At 42.9% G+C, this 17,271-nt stretch overlaps 1 protein-coding gene across 4 annotated transcripts in view; it reads left to right on the top strand.

The window, feature by feature from the left end:
• The window catches only part of nvl (nuclear VCP like), a 62,388-nt gene that overhangs the window by 10,593 nt on the left and 34,524 nt on the right, over positions 1 to 17,271 (top strand). For 2 of the 4 annotated variants that reach the window (XM_047603262.1, XM_047603259.1), the window contains exons 5-12: positions 9,435 to 9,525; positions 9,659 to 9,722; positions 10,834 to 11,016; positions 11,676 to 11,811; positions 12,054 to 12,130; positions 12,297 to 12,431; positions 12,789 to 12,890; positions 14,529 to 14,646. In XM_047603262.1, the coding sequence (XP_047459218.1) occupies positions 9,435 to 9,525; positions 9,659 to 9,722; positions 10,834 to 11,016; positions 11,676 to 11,811; positions 12,054 to 12,130; positions 12,297 to 12,431; positions 12,789 to 12,890; positions 14,529 to 14,646 (906 nt within the window). Of the gene's footprint in view, positions 1 to 2,361; positions 2,666 to 9,434; positions 9,526 to 9,658; positions 9,723 to 10,833; positions 11,017 to 11,675; positions 11,812 to 12,053; positions 12,131 to 12,296; positions 12,432 to 12,788; positions 12,891 to 14,528; positions 14,647 to 17,271 lie in introns of those variants that run through there. The other 2 variants (XM_047603260.1, XM_047603261.1) reach the window with 2 other exon arrangements.

Here is a 17,271-nt window from a genome sequence, read left to right as displayed (position 1 = left end):
CACAGCTTGGTCAATGGGGCAAACACTACAGAAAAGTTTTTACAAAAACACCGATAGTAACCGGCCATACCCAGGAAACGTCTCAGTTCACGTCGAGTCGTAGGTGTCGGGAGAGCCAGCACAGCCTCAACCTTGGTGGTCACGGGTAGAACCTGCCCATGGCCAACCTGCTTCCCCAAGTAGGTGACCATAGCCTTGCCAAATTCGCACTTGGCCAGATTTAACGTTAGTGAGGCATCTGCCAGGCGCCGGAACACATCCTTCAAGCTGGAGATGTGACTCACCCAGTCTCTGGAATAGACCACCACATCATCTACAGTGGGGGAAATAAGTATTTGATCCCCTGCTGAATTTGTAAGTTTGCCCACTTCCATAGAAATGATCAGACTCTGGTTTTTATGGTTGTTTACTGGTTATGGGTATAGACAGAATATCAATCGAAAATGCATAAAAAACACACAATCTAAAAGTTATAAATTGTTATGTATTTTATTAAGGGAAATAAGTATTTGATCCCCAACAATTCACTTAGAATTCAGGCTCCTACAGATTGGCTGGTGCGCATGTGGCACGGAGCTGTGCTCAGTCAACTAATTACCAATACTCCTGATCTTAACTCGTCATGTATATAAAGCACACCTGCTCTAAGAATCAGTTTCTTACATTCCAACTTCTACAGCACCATGGGCAAGACCAAAGAGCTGTCAAAAGATGTCAGGGACAAGATTGTAGACCTGCACAAGGCTGGTATAGGTTACAAAACCATCAGCAAAAGGCTTGGTGAGAAGGTGACAACTATTGGTGCCATTATTCGCAAGTGGAAGACCCATAAAAGGACCATCAACTGTCCTCGGTCTGGAACTCCCCGCAAAATCTCGCCTCATGGAGTGAGGATGATGATGAGAAAGGTGAGGGAGCAGCCTAAAACAACACGGCAGGAGCTTGTTAATGATCTGGAAGCAGTTGGGACCTCCGTCACCAAGAAAACAGTTGGCAACACACTGCGCCGTTATGGATTGAACTCTTGCAGTGCCCGCAAGGTCCCCCTGCTCAAGAAGGCACATGTACAGGCCTGCCTTAAGTTTGCCAGTGAACATCTAAATGACTCAGAGAAGGCTTGGGAGAAAGTGCTGTGGTCTGACGAAACCAAAGTTGAGCTATTTGGCATTAACTCGACCCACCGTGTTTGGAGGATGAAAAAACGTGAGTATGACCCAAAGAACACCATACCCACGGTTAAGCATGGAGGTGGAAACATCATGTTTTGGGGCTGTTTTTCAGCAAAGGGTACAGGGCAACTTCACCGCATTATGGGGCCAATGAATGCAGCCATGTACTGTAACATCTTGGACAAAAACCTTCTTTCCTCAGCAAGAACACTGAAGATGCCTCGTGGGTGGGTTTTCCAACATGACAATGACCCAAAACATACTGCCAGGACAACAAAGGAGTAGCTCAAGAAGAAGCATATTAAGGTCATGGAGTGGCCTAGTCAGTCTCCAGACCTTAACCCGATCGAAAACCTGTGGAGGGAGCTGAAGCTCCGAGTTTCCAAGAGGCAGCCAAGAAACTTGAAGGATTTAGAGACTGTCTGTAAAGATGAATGGGCCAAAATCCCTCCTGCGCTGTGTGCAAACCTGGTGACCAACTACAAGAAACGTCTCATCGCTGTGCTTGCCAACAAAGGTTTCTCTACAAAGTACTGACTTGTGTTGTGCTTGGGGATCAAATACTTATTTCCCTTAATAAAATACATAACAATTTATAACTTTTAGATTGTGTGTTTTTTATGCATTTTCGACTGATATTCTGTCTATACCCATAACCAGTAAACAACCATAAAAACCAGAGTCTGATCATTTCTATGGAAGTGGGCAAACTTACAAATTCAGCAGGGGATCAAATACTTATTTCCTCCACTGTAAGTACACGCTACAGTCAGGCACATTTCCCAATACATGCTGCATGAGGCGCTGGAAAGTGGCTGGGGCATTTCTCATGCCAAAGGCCATTACGGTGTACTGCAAGAAAGCATCAGGGGTTACAAATGCAGAAATATCAGATGCACTTTGCGTTAAAGGGACCTGCCAGTACCCTTTTAGCAGATCTAGTTTCGTAATAAATTCTGCAGGACCCACACTGTCAATACAGTCATCAATACGAGGTAAAGGAAAGGAATCCGGCATAGTCACTGCATTCACCTTACGGAAATCGGTGCAGAATCGAGGGGTTCCGTCTGACTTAGGAGTCAACAAACAGGGCGAGCTCCAAGGACTACAACTAGGTCGGGCAAAACCGTGTTCAACCAGGTACGCAACCTCTTGTTTCATTAATTCTCTTTTCTCAACAGGACAACGGTATGCATGCTGCTTAATGGGTGTATGATCACTCACATCAATATCATGTTCTAACACGTTGGTACGGGATGGCACATCCCCATGCAAAGTGGGGTAGGTAACGAGAAGGTCAAGCACCTCCTGACGCTGAGCTTGGGGAAGATAGGACAGATGTTGCTTGGCATTCGACATGAACTCAGAGTTGGACAACCGGCCAGACTGCTGCGCATCAGAGGGTGGAATCAAGTCATCAGTTACATCGGCTACACAAACAAGCAAAGGAGCGACGGTCACAGAGTGCTTTGAACATGCAACCTGTTTATCCTCTGGTGAGTGGAAAGCTTTAAGCATGTTAATATGGCACAAACGAGTCTTCTTGCGACGCTCGGGCGTCCGGATGACATAATCTGTGTCAGAGATTCTACTCTCCACTACATAGGGACCCGTGAATCGAGCTGTAAGCGCGGACCCAGGTGTGGGTAGCAACACCAACACCTCATCACCAGGCTGGAACTGCCGCTCAACAGCCTTCTGGTCAAATCGTTGTTTCATACTGACCTGAGCAGAGGAGAGGGCCTCTTTTGCCAGTTTAGAGGCAAGATGCAGACGCTCTCTGCATTTGGAGACAAAATCCACAATGTTAGTTTGTCTTGGGGAGCTGCCCACCAACTACTCCTTCAAGACTGCTAACGGACCTCGCACATTGTACCCAAATACTAGCTCTGCTGGGCTGAACCCCAGGGACTCCTGCTTTGCATCTCTAATGGCAAACAATACAAATGGTACCCCCTCATCCCAGTCTTTACCACTGTCATGACAAAATTTACTCAACATAGATTTTAAAGTTTGATGCCACCGTTCAAGCGCACCTTGAGACTCGGGATGGTAAGCACTCGACACAGAATGACCAATACCCAGAGACTGCAGGGTCTCATTAAAGACCTTGGAAAGAAAATTAGTTCCCTGGTCAGTTTGCACCACCCTCGGCAAACCAAACAGAGTGAAAAACTTCAGCAGTGCCTTCGTGACCGCTGGTGCTGTAATTTTTCGTAAAGGGACAGCCTCAGGAAACCGAGTGGAGACACACATCATTGTTAACATGAACTGGTTGCCAGCCTTAGTTCTAGGCAATGGACCCACACAATCAACAATCACATGCTCGAAAGGCTCACCAACGGCTGGAACAGGACGAAGAGGAGCAGGGGGAACAGGCTGATTCGGTTTCCCTACAATCTGACAAGTATTGCAACACTTACAAAAATTCGTCACATCATCCTTTAAACCGGGCCAAAAGAAATGCCGGAGGACTCGATGATAGGTCTTAGTTACCCCCAGGTGACCAGACCACAAATGTTCATGGGCCAACTTCAGCACATGCTGGCGACAATTAACAGGAAGGACTATCTGATGGACCACCCCCCAATCCTCACCAAGCTCAACTGCCGCTCTGTCTGATTGTGAAGCCCACCTGCGCATCAGGACACCATCGTCAAGAAAATATGGTTGCTTAGATGTACACTCACTGGATTTCTTCACAGCAGCAGCCATACATTTAGCCAAGGATTGATCTGTTTGCTGGGCAGCAATGAGAGCCTCACGATTAAGTGGTAAGGGAGCCGCAAGAGCAACAGGAGCAACAGACTCCCCACCCTGGTCAGGTTTTCTGAACCCGCCGTCCTCTGAACCACCACCAGGCGGCAGCTCATCCCGGGAGAGAATAGATAGAAACAGAGAATCGGCCAAATCAACCTCCTGGTCCTGAGCCTGCCCACGGGCCTTAGCTCTCGTTAGCACACTAACCGTAAACACATCAGGATGTTTTTCAGCCAACTCATCAGGATAAGTCTCTGGAATGGGCTCAGCAACGACCTTAGGAACAGGATAAACCTTTCCGCCAGCAATATCATTACCCATGATGAAATCGACACCACTAATAGGAAAACACGGGCGAACCCCCACATGAAAATAACCAGTTGCCAGATCCGACTGCACATGGATTCGGTGCAGAGGGGCGGGAATGAAACCCATCTCAATCTCCCTAACCACAGCACTGGCGTCAGACTCAGCACCAGATGGCAACACACTGGACAAAATGAGGGACTGCGAGCAGGCAGTGTCACGCAGCGCAGTCACTAGGCGCTGGTCCCTGGCCTGTCCCGCAAGAGACACCCAACACTTGAATATGAAAGGCCTAAAACAGTCTTCAGGAACCTCTGACACTATGGTCTCGCTACTGATGGACGTTTTAATAAGCCCCACGCCTTTTGGTGGCCTCACAACAGGCTGCTTACGCTTCCAGGCAACACAATCCGCGATCAAATGACCCGACTTATGACAATAAAAACATTTCCGATCAGCTTTGGAAACAGAAGGAACAGCAGCTCCTGACACCTGCGAACCAGACTTCAGCAAAACCTCCCGAGAAGACTCACGTTTAGCCAATACACTTTTGTGTGTGAGCGCAAACTCATCTGCCAAGGTAGCAGCCTGCTGCAAGGTGGACACTTTCTGTTCGTTCAGATATACAGCAGTACGCTCCGAAACACAACTTTTAAATTCCTCCAGCAACATAAGTTCGCGCACCGAGGCAAAATTGTCAGCCTTACAGGCCGCACACCACCGGTCGAAGAGAATGCCCTTCTCTCTGGCAAAGTCAATATGGGTCTGGTTGGATGTCTTACGAAGACTTCGAAATCGCTGTCTGTACGCCTCAGGTACCAGCTCATATGCCCGCAGAATAGCACCTTTAACTTTGTCATAATTGAGACCATCCTCCACGGACAAGGAGGAGCAGGCCTCCTGAGCTCTACCCGTCAACCGGCATTGTAGCAAAATAGCCCACACATCCTCTGGCCAGCGTAACGCAGCGGCAATACGCTCAAAGGCGCCGAAATAAGTTTCTACCTCTGCCTCACGAAATACAGGGACCAAGGAAATGTGTTTAGTCACATCGAAAGTGATGGATGGAAGTGACACAGGTGGAGCCTCGCCAGCAGGAGTAGTACGAGCCTGAAGCTCAACTTGGCGCAGCCTAACAGCTGTGTCCGCCTCTAACTTTTTTAATTCCAACTCCCTGCGAAACTGAAACTCACGCTCGCGCTCCTCTTTTTCTAACTGAAAACGAGCTAAACGGACTTTCAGCCTGGCTTCCACTTTTGAGCCAGGAGTGGACTCAACAGAGAATGGGACAAACTGAGGTAGTGTGACCGGCCTCGCCGCCGTCCCCACCTCTTTTACAGCAGGAGTACCCTGATCGGCCACTTCCACCGGGCCGCCCTCACCAGGAGAGGCTGCTGCCACAGCCGGAGCGTCCCCAGGCAAACTAAGAACTCCTCTACTGACCAACTCATTTAAAAGCACCGCCTTTAGCTCAGCTTTGACAATGGACATAGAAACCGGAACACCATAATACTCGGCAATCACACGTAGATCACTTTTTGTACATTTATCAAACACAATGAATGAGGGATCCGACACAAATGCGCTAGCGTCAAACGCTGCCATTACAAAACACTCCGTGAGTAAATAACAGCAGACCACAAACAAAATAATCAACTGGGAACCACCAGGAACACACGCACCACGTATGATGTCCACACACAAACAGCCGCCACGAAAGACAAACTTCCCCAGATCCTACCTAACATGAACTTCACCTACCTATCTTCTGGGGCGTGCCGGGCTCGAGGCGTCTTATTGGCAACACATCAGCGGCCGAAACCCTGAAACGCCAGCCCCCACCGGAGACCAAAGCCTCCACCCGGAGTTAACCCCGAAAATAAAAAAGGCAAAATAACAAAAGAGCACCCGATGGAAAGGATGAGTTCAACTCAACCAAACTGGGCACTCACCTGTGTAATCTGGAGAAGCTGCCACTGACGTCGCCACCGACTGCAGGCACACAGACACCAATACGCAGGACAAATTGAGAATGAACAACGAAAAAAACTCTCCGGTACGGCTGCGAGAACGATCCCGGACGAGCCCCCAAAATTGTTACGACCCGACAGGGCAGAAAATGTCTAGGGGAAAACAAGGAGGTAACAATTGAGGTAAAAGGAGAAAACGAACCAAAGAAGCCAACCAAGGACCGTCTGCAATCGCAGGGATTTATTTACAATATACAATAAACCAAGAAGAAGCCTGTTCAGACACCACAATGCCGACCAGAAACAAACACGCTGCATACGCTGGCTGCAGGATCACCCCTCTAATGACGCACACAGGTCGGATCTTTATGGGCTACAGCTGGCAATCAGCTAATCAGCTGATTGAGGTGGAGGGGGGGAAGGCGGTACCTGAAACGAAAGAACAAAAAGACAAAGCCACACACACACTGGCCCGTAACACTAGGCTATGGTCCGAGATCGCACAGGGGAGGGAGAGAAGAGTCGTATGCATTCTTCACGTTGGCATATAGGGGGAGGATAGGAGGATAACACTGTCTGGTATGTTAACATGCAACCATGCCTCCGTGAAACAGAGCATGCTAGACACTCTGTATACACTCTGGATGTTAACGAGGGCTGCCAGCCCATCCGTTTTGTTGGCAAGAGACCTCACGTTCCCCATGATGACCGAAGGCAAGAAAGTTGAATCTCTTGACCATCTCAGATCTCTTTCTCACTTTTGTGCCAGCTCGATTCCCACGGCGTGTGTTCATCCATATCTCTTCAGGAATCTGCACAGCGGGAAGTCCGCTCCATGCTTGAGACGGAGTAGTTACTTTCGGGTGTATGTTGTTCACAACAAAAGAATGACGGAAAAGAGAAGAGAGAAAGGTACTCCAAATATTACTACAACTAGAACGCTGCAGGATAGAGTAGTTAACACACAAATTAAAGTTCGAATGGAGAGAAAAAGCAAGGAAGGTAAAAAACAAAAAAGAGAGCGAGAGTCAGAGCTGCTGCAACAGGCTGCCATCTCCCCGTGCCATCTTGGATTTGACAGGCAGCAGAACCAACCGATAAAGAGGGAAAACCCTGAACAGCACGCTGGCCCTGTCGATGGGAAATTTGAGTTAAAAAAAGACAGGATGGAACAGTCAATTGACAAAGTGTTATGCACACACAGGAAGGAGTTTTCTTTCCACCAAAGCACTTAAAGCAGCTTAAAATAGCACATTAACGCCTCTTTCCTTGGATCCAAGGAAGACTAGCTTGTAACTACGATACCAGATAATGGGGTTGATCAATAAATCAATACATAAATAGAACAATGCATACATTAGTCTGGGATTATGCTTCGGCTCACACGTCACCCAACTTGCGACAAACCTCCCTCATCAAACATCGAGTCCTCAGAAAGTTTACAACAAACTGCAGACCCATTAATATAGTAGAGGACACAGGCTTTAATAACCCAACCCTCAATACACATTGTACAAAGCTTTATCAAGAAGCAGAATGTCAAAAATTTTGATAATGTCAAGTTAGTTTTTCTTTGTAGCTGCTGAAGGAGGAGTAACAAGGCCACATTAGTGTGGATAATGTTTAAAAAAGAGAGATCAAAAGTTGTTACAGTGTTTCAAGTTGTTATGTTGAAACTGTTGAAGGTGTTTAATCAATATCTTAAGTGCTGATAAATATTACATACTTTCTTGAGTCTGTTTGCTCATGCAAAAAGAAACATGATTAATATGGGTTAAAAATGAATATTTTATAGTGATTAATTGCACCCCTATGATTAATCTGATTAAAGAAAAATAATTGTTTGACAGCACTAATAAAGATAAAAGTAAAATATTTGTTTCTTTTCTTTTTGCTTGGCTTCTTTTTGTCTACTTTTAAGACTTGTGTGTAGGGTTGGGCACCGAAAACCGGTTCCAAATAGGAACCGGTTCTTAACATCCGGTTCCGGAACTGTTATGAAGACGTTTGAATTTCGATTCTTTTTTTTCAGTTCCTAAATGCCCGTGCTATTTTTTTTCCAGGGTTTGTATTACTCCGCCTGGCGAGCTCCGTTTGTTTATGGGGTTTGTATTACTCAGCCAAGCGTGTTCCGTTTCTTTCTGGGGGTTTACATTACTCCTCCCGGCATACTCCGCTAGTAAGAAGAGCATCACTCCTCTGGCTTCATTTTAATTTACGGATTGGCACAGTACAACATCTCTGAAAAATGTAATACTGCCAAAGGAGGATGCAACACTTATTACAAAACACCTTCGTCTGCATGGTATAATAATCATCCGGCTCATTCTTCAAGTCACCAAAAGACTGCAACTTCATCTGCCATGTATGCGTAACGCTCCTTCTAAAGGCTGGTAGTATTAGAATAAATTACTGCCCTGCACAGAGCCTGATATCTGCCGCCAAGTGTTGTGTTTTCCTCGAATGCAGAGCGCTGTCATAATCGTTAAAAAAGTGTGGGAGATCACTATAGAAGTTGTATATAATCACAGTCACCGTTCACCTATGTGCTTCCATTAACGATCCTGTAACAACACATTTGATTTGTTTGATTGAAAAAAAAGAAACAAAAATCTCTGCCCTTCAGAGTCTTTATGGGAGTAGACCAGAACTTGTTTTTGAGCTGAAGCTTCTACAATGATACAGTCTGTCAGGCCGTCGAGTCAGAACAGATACGTCAACATCAGAGAGAAAAAATGATAAAAATACGATAAAATCCTGGGTCGTTTGACCTGATGGAACGAAAAACCCGGTCGTCACGGGTCAATGTGAAAGGGGCTGTATACACCCACCTGGGCTGCAGCTCTTTGGTTTTTAGACTGCTAACTAGTGTAGTGTTATTACAGCAAGTTTCAGTTTTACAGTTACAGTTAGGGACCCCCCCTTGTAATTGAACACCCTAGTTACAGTACAGCAACCAAATTAAACTGTATTTTATTTTAAGTTAACTAGCAACGTGAATAAATAAAAATGGCCCCTGTAAAGACTTTTTCAAGTGAAAAAAATTCTCTTGTGAAATATTTGTGACCCGTTGACCTACACCTCAAAGAATTGGAATCAAGAATTGTTTAGAACAGGAATCAAAAGAGAATCGGAATCAGAATCCAAACGATGCCCAACCCTACTTGTGTGGTGGCACTGTATGTTCTATGAGTAATGTAGATTTGACTTCTCCCTCTGACTCTGTTAGTGTATGAAGAGATCATGAAGGAATCTGGGCTAAATGACCTGGAGTGCAAACACTTGCATAAGAAAGCCAAGTACAGCCATAATCTGACTGGGTAAGGACACTTTCTATTTCCTGTCTGGTTAAATCTGCACTATTATGCATTTCTCTAATCATCCCTTTTCTTCTGTACATATACTCTCTTTTTAAATGTATATGTACAATCATACAATCTTATGTGTTTGCAGTGATGGTAGCAGCAGCAACTCAGAGGAGTCCTCAGATAGTGATGACCACATTCTGGACAATCCTGTAAGAAATTAAGTTTGAAACTTAAATCTTAGAGCATTGTGTGTTATAGTTGAAGTCTATAACAATTAAACATGCTCTGCTGCTGGTGAAATTGGAGCTGCTGTAATTGTAGAACACATGAGGGCCTTTGACCCATTTTGTCCATTAGAGAGGCAGTTCTTCTGCCTCTATAAGACATAACAAGACAATTAATTCCTTTCAAGTCTGTGTTAGCCTGGCATAGCGAGATTCAATTGTTATCACAATATGAGTTTGATAACACATCATTTGGATTTTATTAGTGGTGTACTTAAAAATTATACAGAGAAAAAGTACCCCTGCACGCAATTAGATTGTCCTACAACCAGTCAGAGCAATTTTACTGTAAATAAACTCAGCGCCACATTTCTCAGGTGACAATGTTGCTGTATCTTCTGTCCATCACTCCATAAAACCCACCCAAACAATTTGACTGGCCAGGCAGATCCTTGCCAAAGCGTAATCAGTTCCCATTGTAGTGACCTCAGACTAACTTTCTGTGTCAAAAATGTTTGCATTTCAATTATCAGACAGAGACAATTAGAAATAATGGGCTACCCCAAATACTGCTTCAAAGTAGGGCTATGTCTTAATGGATTAGGTAAATATGTTGACTTGTGTAGAAATTAGTATGGGAGTGTCTGTGGCAAAGTTTACATTCATCCCCATGTATGGGTTTATGTTGAAAATTAGACTCTATACAAAAAAGCACAAACCTGTTCATCAAAAAAGTGGAAATATTTTACTTCATAATACAACACGTGTTCCTTCATTGTTTTGATGTCTTCAGTATTATTAATCTACGAAATAAAGAAAAAATACTGAATGAGCAGTTATCAGGTTATCAAGTTATCAGGTTTTTCAGTTAAACTTGAGGTTGTTGATTTAATCTACAGGTAAAGTTAAAACAAAAATCTGAAAAATAAAAAATAGCTGTAGGCAAAAACATCTTGAACGGATATTGTTATCCACTGTGTAATCTGATTCTGGAATAGGCAGAAAATAGTCTGATTTCCCGAATGTTTGACAGTTATTTTTCCTATACTTTAACAGTAAGATCTGATAATTTCTTATTGACTTTTGGCATCCACAGCCCGCCAACCTCATGAACAACTCTCTTACATCTCTGTACCGGAAGATAAATCCTGCTGGTGGCAGTCCTGGCAGCACATCCTCTGAACCAGGAAAGCTGACCTCGACAGGGGGTTGGTTCATTGACAGAAATCGAGGCCCAGAGAAGGGCATTATTGACCTGTGTGAAGAGAAGCCAACAAATGTATGTATTGTTACTTACTATGGTTTTTATGTTTGTGTACCCAGATAAAGGAGAATAACCATCCTGAAATCAGAATATAACCAAGTCTTTCTTTTATATCCACACAATGATACATTTAGGGGACATGAGTATCAGTACGTAAAAAGTAAAATAAAAAGTAAATGTATTTTAGATCACTCAAGTAGGCACTGTCTAGGTGACAGCTTTGCACAGTGTTGCCAACATCGTAACAGCCTATATGAGGTTGTCGAGTGCAATGTTTTCAGTTCACAGATGAGCATAGCCAAACTTGTATATTATATTGCCTCACATAAAGTTTTTTCAGGTGTATTCACAAAAAAGAAGCACTACTATGAAAGTGAGTTTTCATGAGGACCACCCCAGGAAAGGAAGACTAAGAATTCATGCAATTAATGCAAAAAGTTTATCATAGGTTTGTCATAACTCTTAATATATTTTGCATTATGCTTATTTGTTTCCTAAATAAGTATTTGTATTTGTATTTTTGTTTTATTTTATTTTGGGGTTTTGCTATAATTTTGCATGATATATCAAAAGAGAAAGTTATATGAAAAGCCCTTGAGTGAGTAGGTATTGAGTAGTCCAAAATGTTTATTGGTACTATAAATGCTGACGTATGACATTGTTCTACTCACTAGCTGCCACCAACTGCAATGTATTTTTGTCACCAGCGGGCAAATTTATCCATCAAGCTTGACAAGTTTCCTGAAATCTCAAAAAAGGGGACAAAGAGCTCAGCTGAAAGTACTGAGTCTGGCACCCTGACCAAGAAAGGTACAGTGTGATTAGGAAAGTATAGATTTTTTTAAAAATATTTTTGTTCACCATCCTTTCAGAGCCTACGTGGCTGCAATTAACAGTAATCTTTACTGATCTATTTGAAATTGTATTATGTTTGTTTATTTATAATACATAATTTATTGCTTTGTCAAATACTGAACAGACTTATATCTGTAACAAATTGCTGTAACTAACAGCAAACTGCTGTGACTAATTTTCTGTATGATTTTTTTAAGCAAAAACTAAGTCTCCAGAGCTGCAGTACTCTACTCTGAAGTTTGAAGATGTAGGGGGTAATGAAGACACATTAATGGTTAGTTTCTCTTTCTCTTTGTCTGATACTATGGCAGACTGCCAGCATGTCAAGTGTGGGACCGGTGTGATCCCACTGCAAGACATCTCTTGTTTACCATATGATGAGCATATGTCCCGTAATGTGTATTTTTGTTTTAACTCGCAATTATTTGACATTTCTACAGGAGGTTTGCAAGCTGCTGATCCACATGCGTCACCCAGAGGTGTACCAGCAGCTAGGAATGGTTCCTCCAAGGGGTTTTCTCCTCCATGGTCCTCCAGGCTGTGGAAAGACCTTACTGGCCCAAGCTGTGGCTGGAGTGAGTACTGATATATAGTAGTACCATAAATGGATAATTTACTTGGACAAATGGACATTGCAAAACAGATTTTTAAAACTTGTTTTTGGTTAGTTATTATTCGTTTTATTACATAGTTGGAAGTGAACCTACTGGATGACATTAACTATACGGTTATGTTAACTACACCATTCAGATCATTTGATGATCATTTGATGAGGTTCAGTGGGAAGATGTGATTGTGTTTGTATTAAGAGTTTTGCTTTTGGCCAAAGCCACCTAATTTTTACAAGGTGTCAAACATCAGTTAGGCCACTCAAAAAAGCCTGTGGGTATTTTATGTCATAGTAAATGTCAGGCTGTGTTTTATATTTGTAGGAGTTGCAGTTGCCCATGTTGAAGGTGTCTGCCCCAGAGCTGGTGTCAGGAGTGTCTGGGGAATCTGAACTCAAGCTTAGAGAACTGTTTGACTTGGCTGTGGTTAGTATTGGTTTTCCTCTTTTATATTACTCTATAAGTGTCTAGAATGTTAAAAGGTCAATTCAGTTCAATGATAAAAATATACCAGATAACATCTCAAGGCATTCCTAGTAAAAGATACATGACACTAGGATTGGACACCGAGAACCGGTTCCAAACGTCCTGCTACGGAACTATTACGAAGATGTTTGAATTTCGGGGTTTGTATTACTCTGTCCAACGTGCTCCGTTTGTTTCTGGGGTTTGTATTACTCCACCGGGGGTGCTCCGCTCGTAAGAAGAACATCACTCCTCTGAACATGGACTGCACAAAACGAAGCTCGAAAGACTTAATTTTAATTTGAAAAAGGACAGATTGGCACAGTGCAGCACCTGCGAAAAAGTTATATACTGCCAAAGGAGAATGCACAACAAACATGATAAAACACCTTCACCTGCATGGTATAATAATTAACATTCTTCAGGTTATAAACAAACTGCAATGTTATCTGCAATGTAAGCGGTGACGTACGAGGGAGGAAAAAACAGACACGCTGCTCTCACAGCAGGAGGTCCGACCCCGGACTTTTGCCGATGTGAAAGCACACCAAAGGCAAGTGGGTCGACCTGCTGTGAGAGTGCCTCCATTAATGATCGTGTAACAACACATTTGATTTGTTTATTTGATTGAAGAGATCAGTCTGTATGGGAGTAGACCAAAACTTGTTTTTGACCAGAGGCTTCTACAATGATAAAGTCTGTCAGGCCGTCAAGTCAGAATGTAACAGGCAGGTACGTCAGCGTCAGAGCAAAAAAACTATTAAAATTCAATAAAATCCCGGGTCGATTGCCGAGTTATTGACCCTGGTCGTTTGACCCGATGGAGTGAAAAACTTGGGTTTTTTGCTCGATGTGAAAGGGGCTATATATACCCACCTGGGCTGCAGCTCTTTGTTTTTTTAGACCGCTGCCAACTTGTAGTGTTATTTCAGCCTCCCGTGTAATTAAATATCTTAGTTACAGTAAACCAACCAAATTAAACTCTAGTCTATCAAGTTAACTGGTAATGTGATTATGGCCTTTGTAAAGGCTTTTTCAAATGAAAAAGTTCTCTTGTGAAGTATTTGTGACCTCTTGACCTATACCTCAAAGAATTGGAAACGACAATCGTTTAGAACAGGAATCGAAATTAAGAATTGGAATCGTTAAAATCCAAACGATGCCCAACCCTACATGACACCAAATGTTAAACAGACAGGGCGGCAGTAGCTCAGGAGGTAGAGCAGTCGTCCAGTCACCGAAAGGTCCCATTGTGTCCATGGGCAAGACACTTAACCCACCTTGCCCCCAGGTGTGTGCTCCCTGGTGTATGATTGCGAGTGAGTGATGTTGGTGGTGGTCTGAGAGGCCGTAGGCGCACATTGGCAGCCACGTTTCCGTCAGCCTGCCCCAGGGCAGCTGTGACTACTGAGGTAGTTTACCACCAGGGTGTGACTGTATGAGTGAATGAATAATGCATTCAATGTAAAGCGACTTTAAAGGTCTATGATAAAGCGCTATATAAAACCAATCCATTATTATTATTATTATTATTAGATGGTGAAGGGAGCAATGACTGGTGTTGACTTCTCTGAACTTCAGTGTTTTTCTTCATTATAGAGCTCTTCCCCATGTATCCTGTTCATTGATGAAATTGATGCCATTACACCTAAAAGAGAGGTGGCCTCTAAAGACATGGAGAGAAGGATTGTAGCCCAGCTACTAACCTGCATGGATGGTAGGAAACACTGACTACTAATTTCAGAATAACAAAAAATGTCTCTAAGAAAATTCATGTTTTACATTTCTGTATAAAATGACTCAAAGCATCAGCGGATGCATTCTTGAAAGTAGACTCATTCAAACAAATGAGAATTATTGCACTTGTGTATTTGTTTAATCAGGAATATTTACAGATATTACATATCTGTAAGGAGCAAAAATAAGCGTGCCTCTAGGATTACAAGTTAAAATATAGTAACATAATATAATAGTAAAATAGTGGGCAGCTCGCAAATATAAGGGTAGTGGTACCAGTTTGTGACATGTGTACTCACTGCAAACGAATGTGTGTTGTCACTACAAACAAATTGCCATGGGGAAGGATTGCAAACATACAGAGATTAGTCTCTTTAACCCGTTTTGTCTGTGTTGAGTTTCACTTTGTACTTCATAGAACTTCAACCGTGACTGGAACTGAGCAAGATATATCGAAGTTTTAGTATATAAATAACAGTAACTTTCAATAAAATAACTGCAACACAGATTAAGAATAATAATCATATAATATTGTCATTTTCTGGTATAGTTTAGCAGCTCTTTGGTTTGGAATAAAATCCTACATGATGCACTAATCTGTATGAAATATTATAATATAATCCCCAAGCAGCATTTGTTTTTGTTTTGTTTAGGTTAGTTCGAATTTGTGTCCGTTTCACAATTTATTAATAAAAAAGTGATTAAAAAAAAATCTGCAATATACAGTGGGGGAAATAAGTATTTGATCCCCTGCTGAATTTGTAAGTTTGCCCACTTCCATAGAAATGATCAGACTCTGGTTTTTATGGTTGTTTACTGGTTATGGGTATAGACAGAATATCAATCGAAAATGCATAAAAAACACACAATCTAAAAGTTATAAATTGTTATGTATTTTATTAAGGGAAATAAGTATTTGATCCCCAACAATTCACTTAGAATTCAGGCTCCTACAGATTGGCTGGTGCGCATGTGGCACACTGCTGTGCTCAGTCAACTATTTACCAATACTCCTGATCTTAACTCGTCATGTATATAAAGCACACCTGCTCTAAGAATCAGTTTCTTACATTCCAACTTCTACAGCACCATGGGCAAGACCAAAGAGCTGTCAAAAGATGTCAGGGACAAGATTGTAGACCTGCACAAGGCTGGTATAGGTTACAAAACCATCAGCAAAAGGCTTGGTGAGAAGGTGACAACTACTTATTCGCAAGTGGAAGACCCATAAAAGGACCATCAACTGTCCTCGGTCTGGAGCTCCCCGCAAAATCTCGCCTCATGGAGTGAGGATGATGATGAGAAAGGTGAGGGAGCAGCCTAAAACAACACGGCAGGAGCTTGTTAATGATCTGGAAGCAGTTGGGACCTCCGTCACCAAGAAAACAGTTGGCAACACACTGCGCCGTTATGGATTGAACTCTTGCAGTGCCCGCAAGGTCCCCTGCTCAAGAAGGCACATGTACAGGCCCGCCTTAAGTTTGCCAGTGAACATCTAAATGACTCAGAGAAGGCTTGGGAGAAAGTGCTGTGGTCTGACGAAACCAAAGTTGAGCTATTTGGCATTAACTCGACCCGCCGTGTTTGGAGGATGAAAAAACGTGAGTATGACCCAAAGAACACCATACCCACGGTTAAGCATGGAGGTGGAAACATCATGTTTTGGGGCTGTTTTTCAGCAAAGGGTACAGGGCAACTTCACCGCATTATGGGGCCAATGAATGCAGCCATGTACTGTAACATCTTGGACAAAAACCTTCTTTCCTCAGCAAGAACACTGAAGATGCCTCGTGGGTGGGTTTTCCAACATGACAATGACCCAAAACATACTGCCAGGACAACAAAGGAGTGGCTCAAGAAGAAGCATATTAAGGTCATGGAGTGGCCTAGTCAGTCTCCAGACCTTAACCCGATCGAAAACCTGTGGAGGGAGCTGAAGCTCCGAGTTTCCAAGAGGCAGCCAAGAAACTTGAAGGATTTAGAGACTGTCTGTAAAGATGAATGGGCCAAAATCCCTCCTGCGCTGTGTGCAAACCTGGTGACCAACTACAAGAAACGTCTCATCGCTGTGCTTGCCAACAAAGGTTTCTCTACAAAGTACTGACTTGTGTTGTGCTTGGGGATCAAATACTTATTTCCCTTAATAAAATACATAACAATTTATAACTTTTAGATTGTGTGTTTTTTATGCATTTTCGACTGATATTCTGTCTATACCCATAACCAGTAAACAACCATAAAAACCAGAGTCTGATCATTTCTATGGAAGTGGGCAAACTTACAAATTCAGCAGGGGATCAAATACTTATTTCCCCCACTGTATATGAGTAAAAGCACACCGTAGCACACAAATGAATGAGTACAGTAGTAAATGAGAGAGACACTGATATAGAACAGTTAACTGGTTTGGCATAGCAGCATTATAAAACATTTACAATGACATTGAAAATGTAAAACAACTGTGTTACAGAATGAGAAAAAAACAATTGTCCATTATAGTGCAAATTTAGTCGTATGAACTGTGAATTTATCTGTGGAGTGCAGATGGACGAGGGAATAGTTACGGGGGCTATTGCACAACAGTTTGTAAAGAGCTAATTACAAC

This window comes from Mugil cephalus, chromosome 13 (genome assembly GCF_022458985.1).
Source record: "Mugil cephalus isolate CIBA_MC_2020 chromosome 13, CIBA_Mcephalus_1.1, whole genome shotgun sequence".
NCBI classification, from domain to species: Eukaryota; Metazoa; Chordata; class Actinopteri; order Mugiliformes; family Mugilidae; genus Mugil; species Mugil cephalus.
This window is presented reverse-complemented; position numbering and strand designations above follow the sequence as displayed.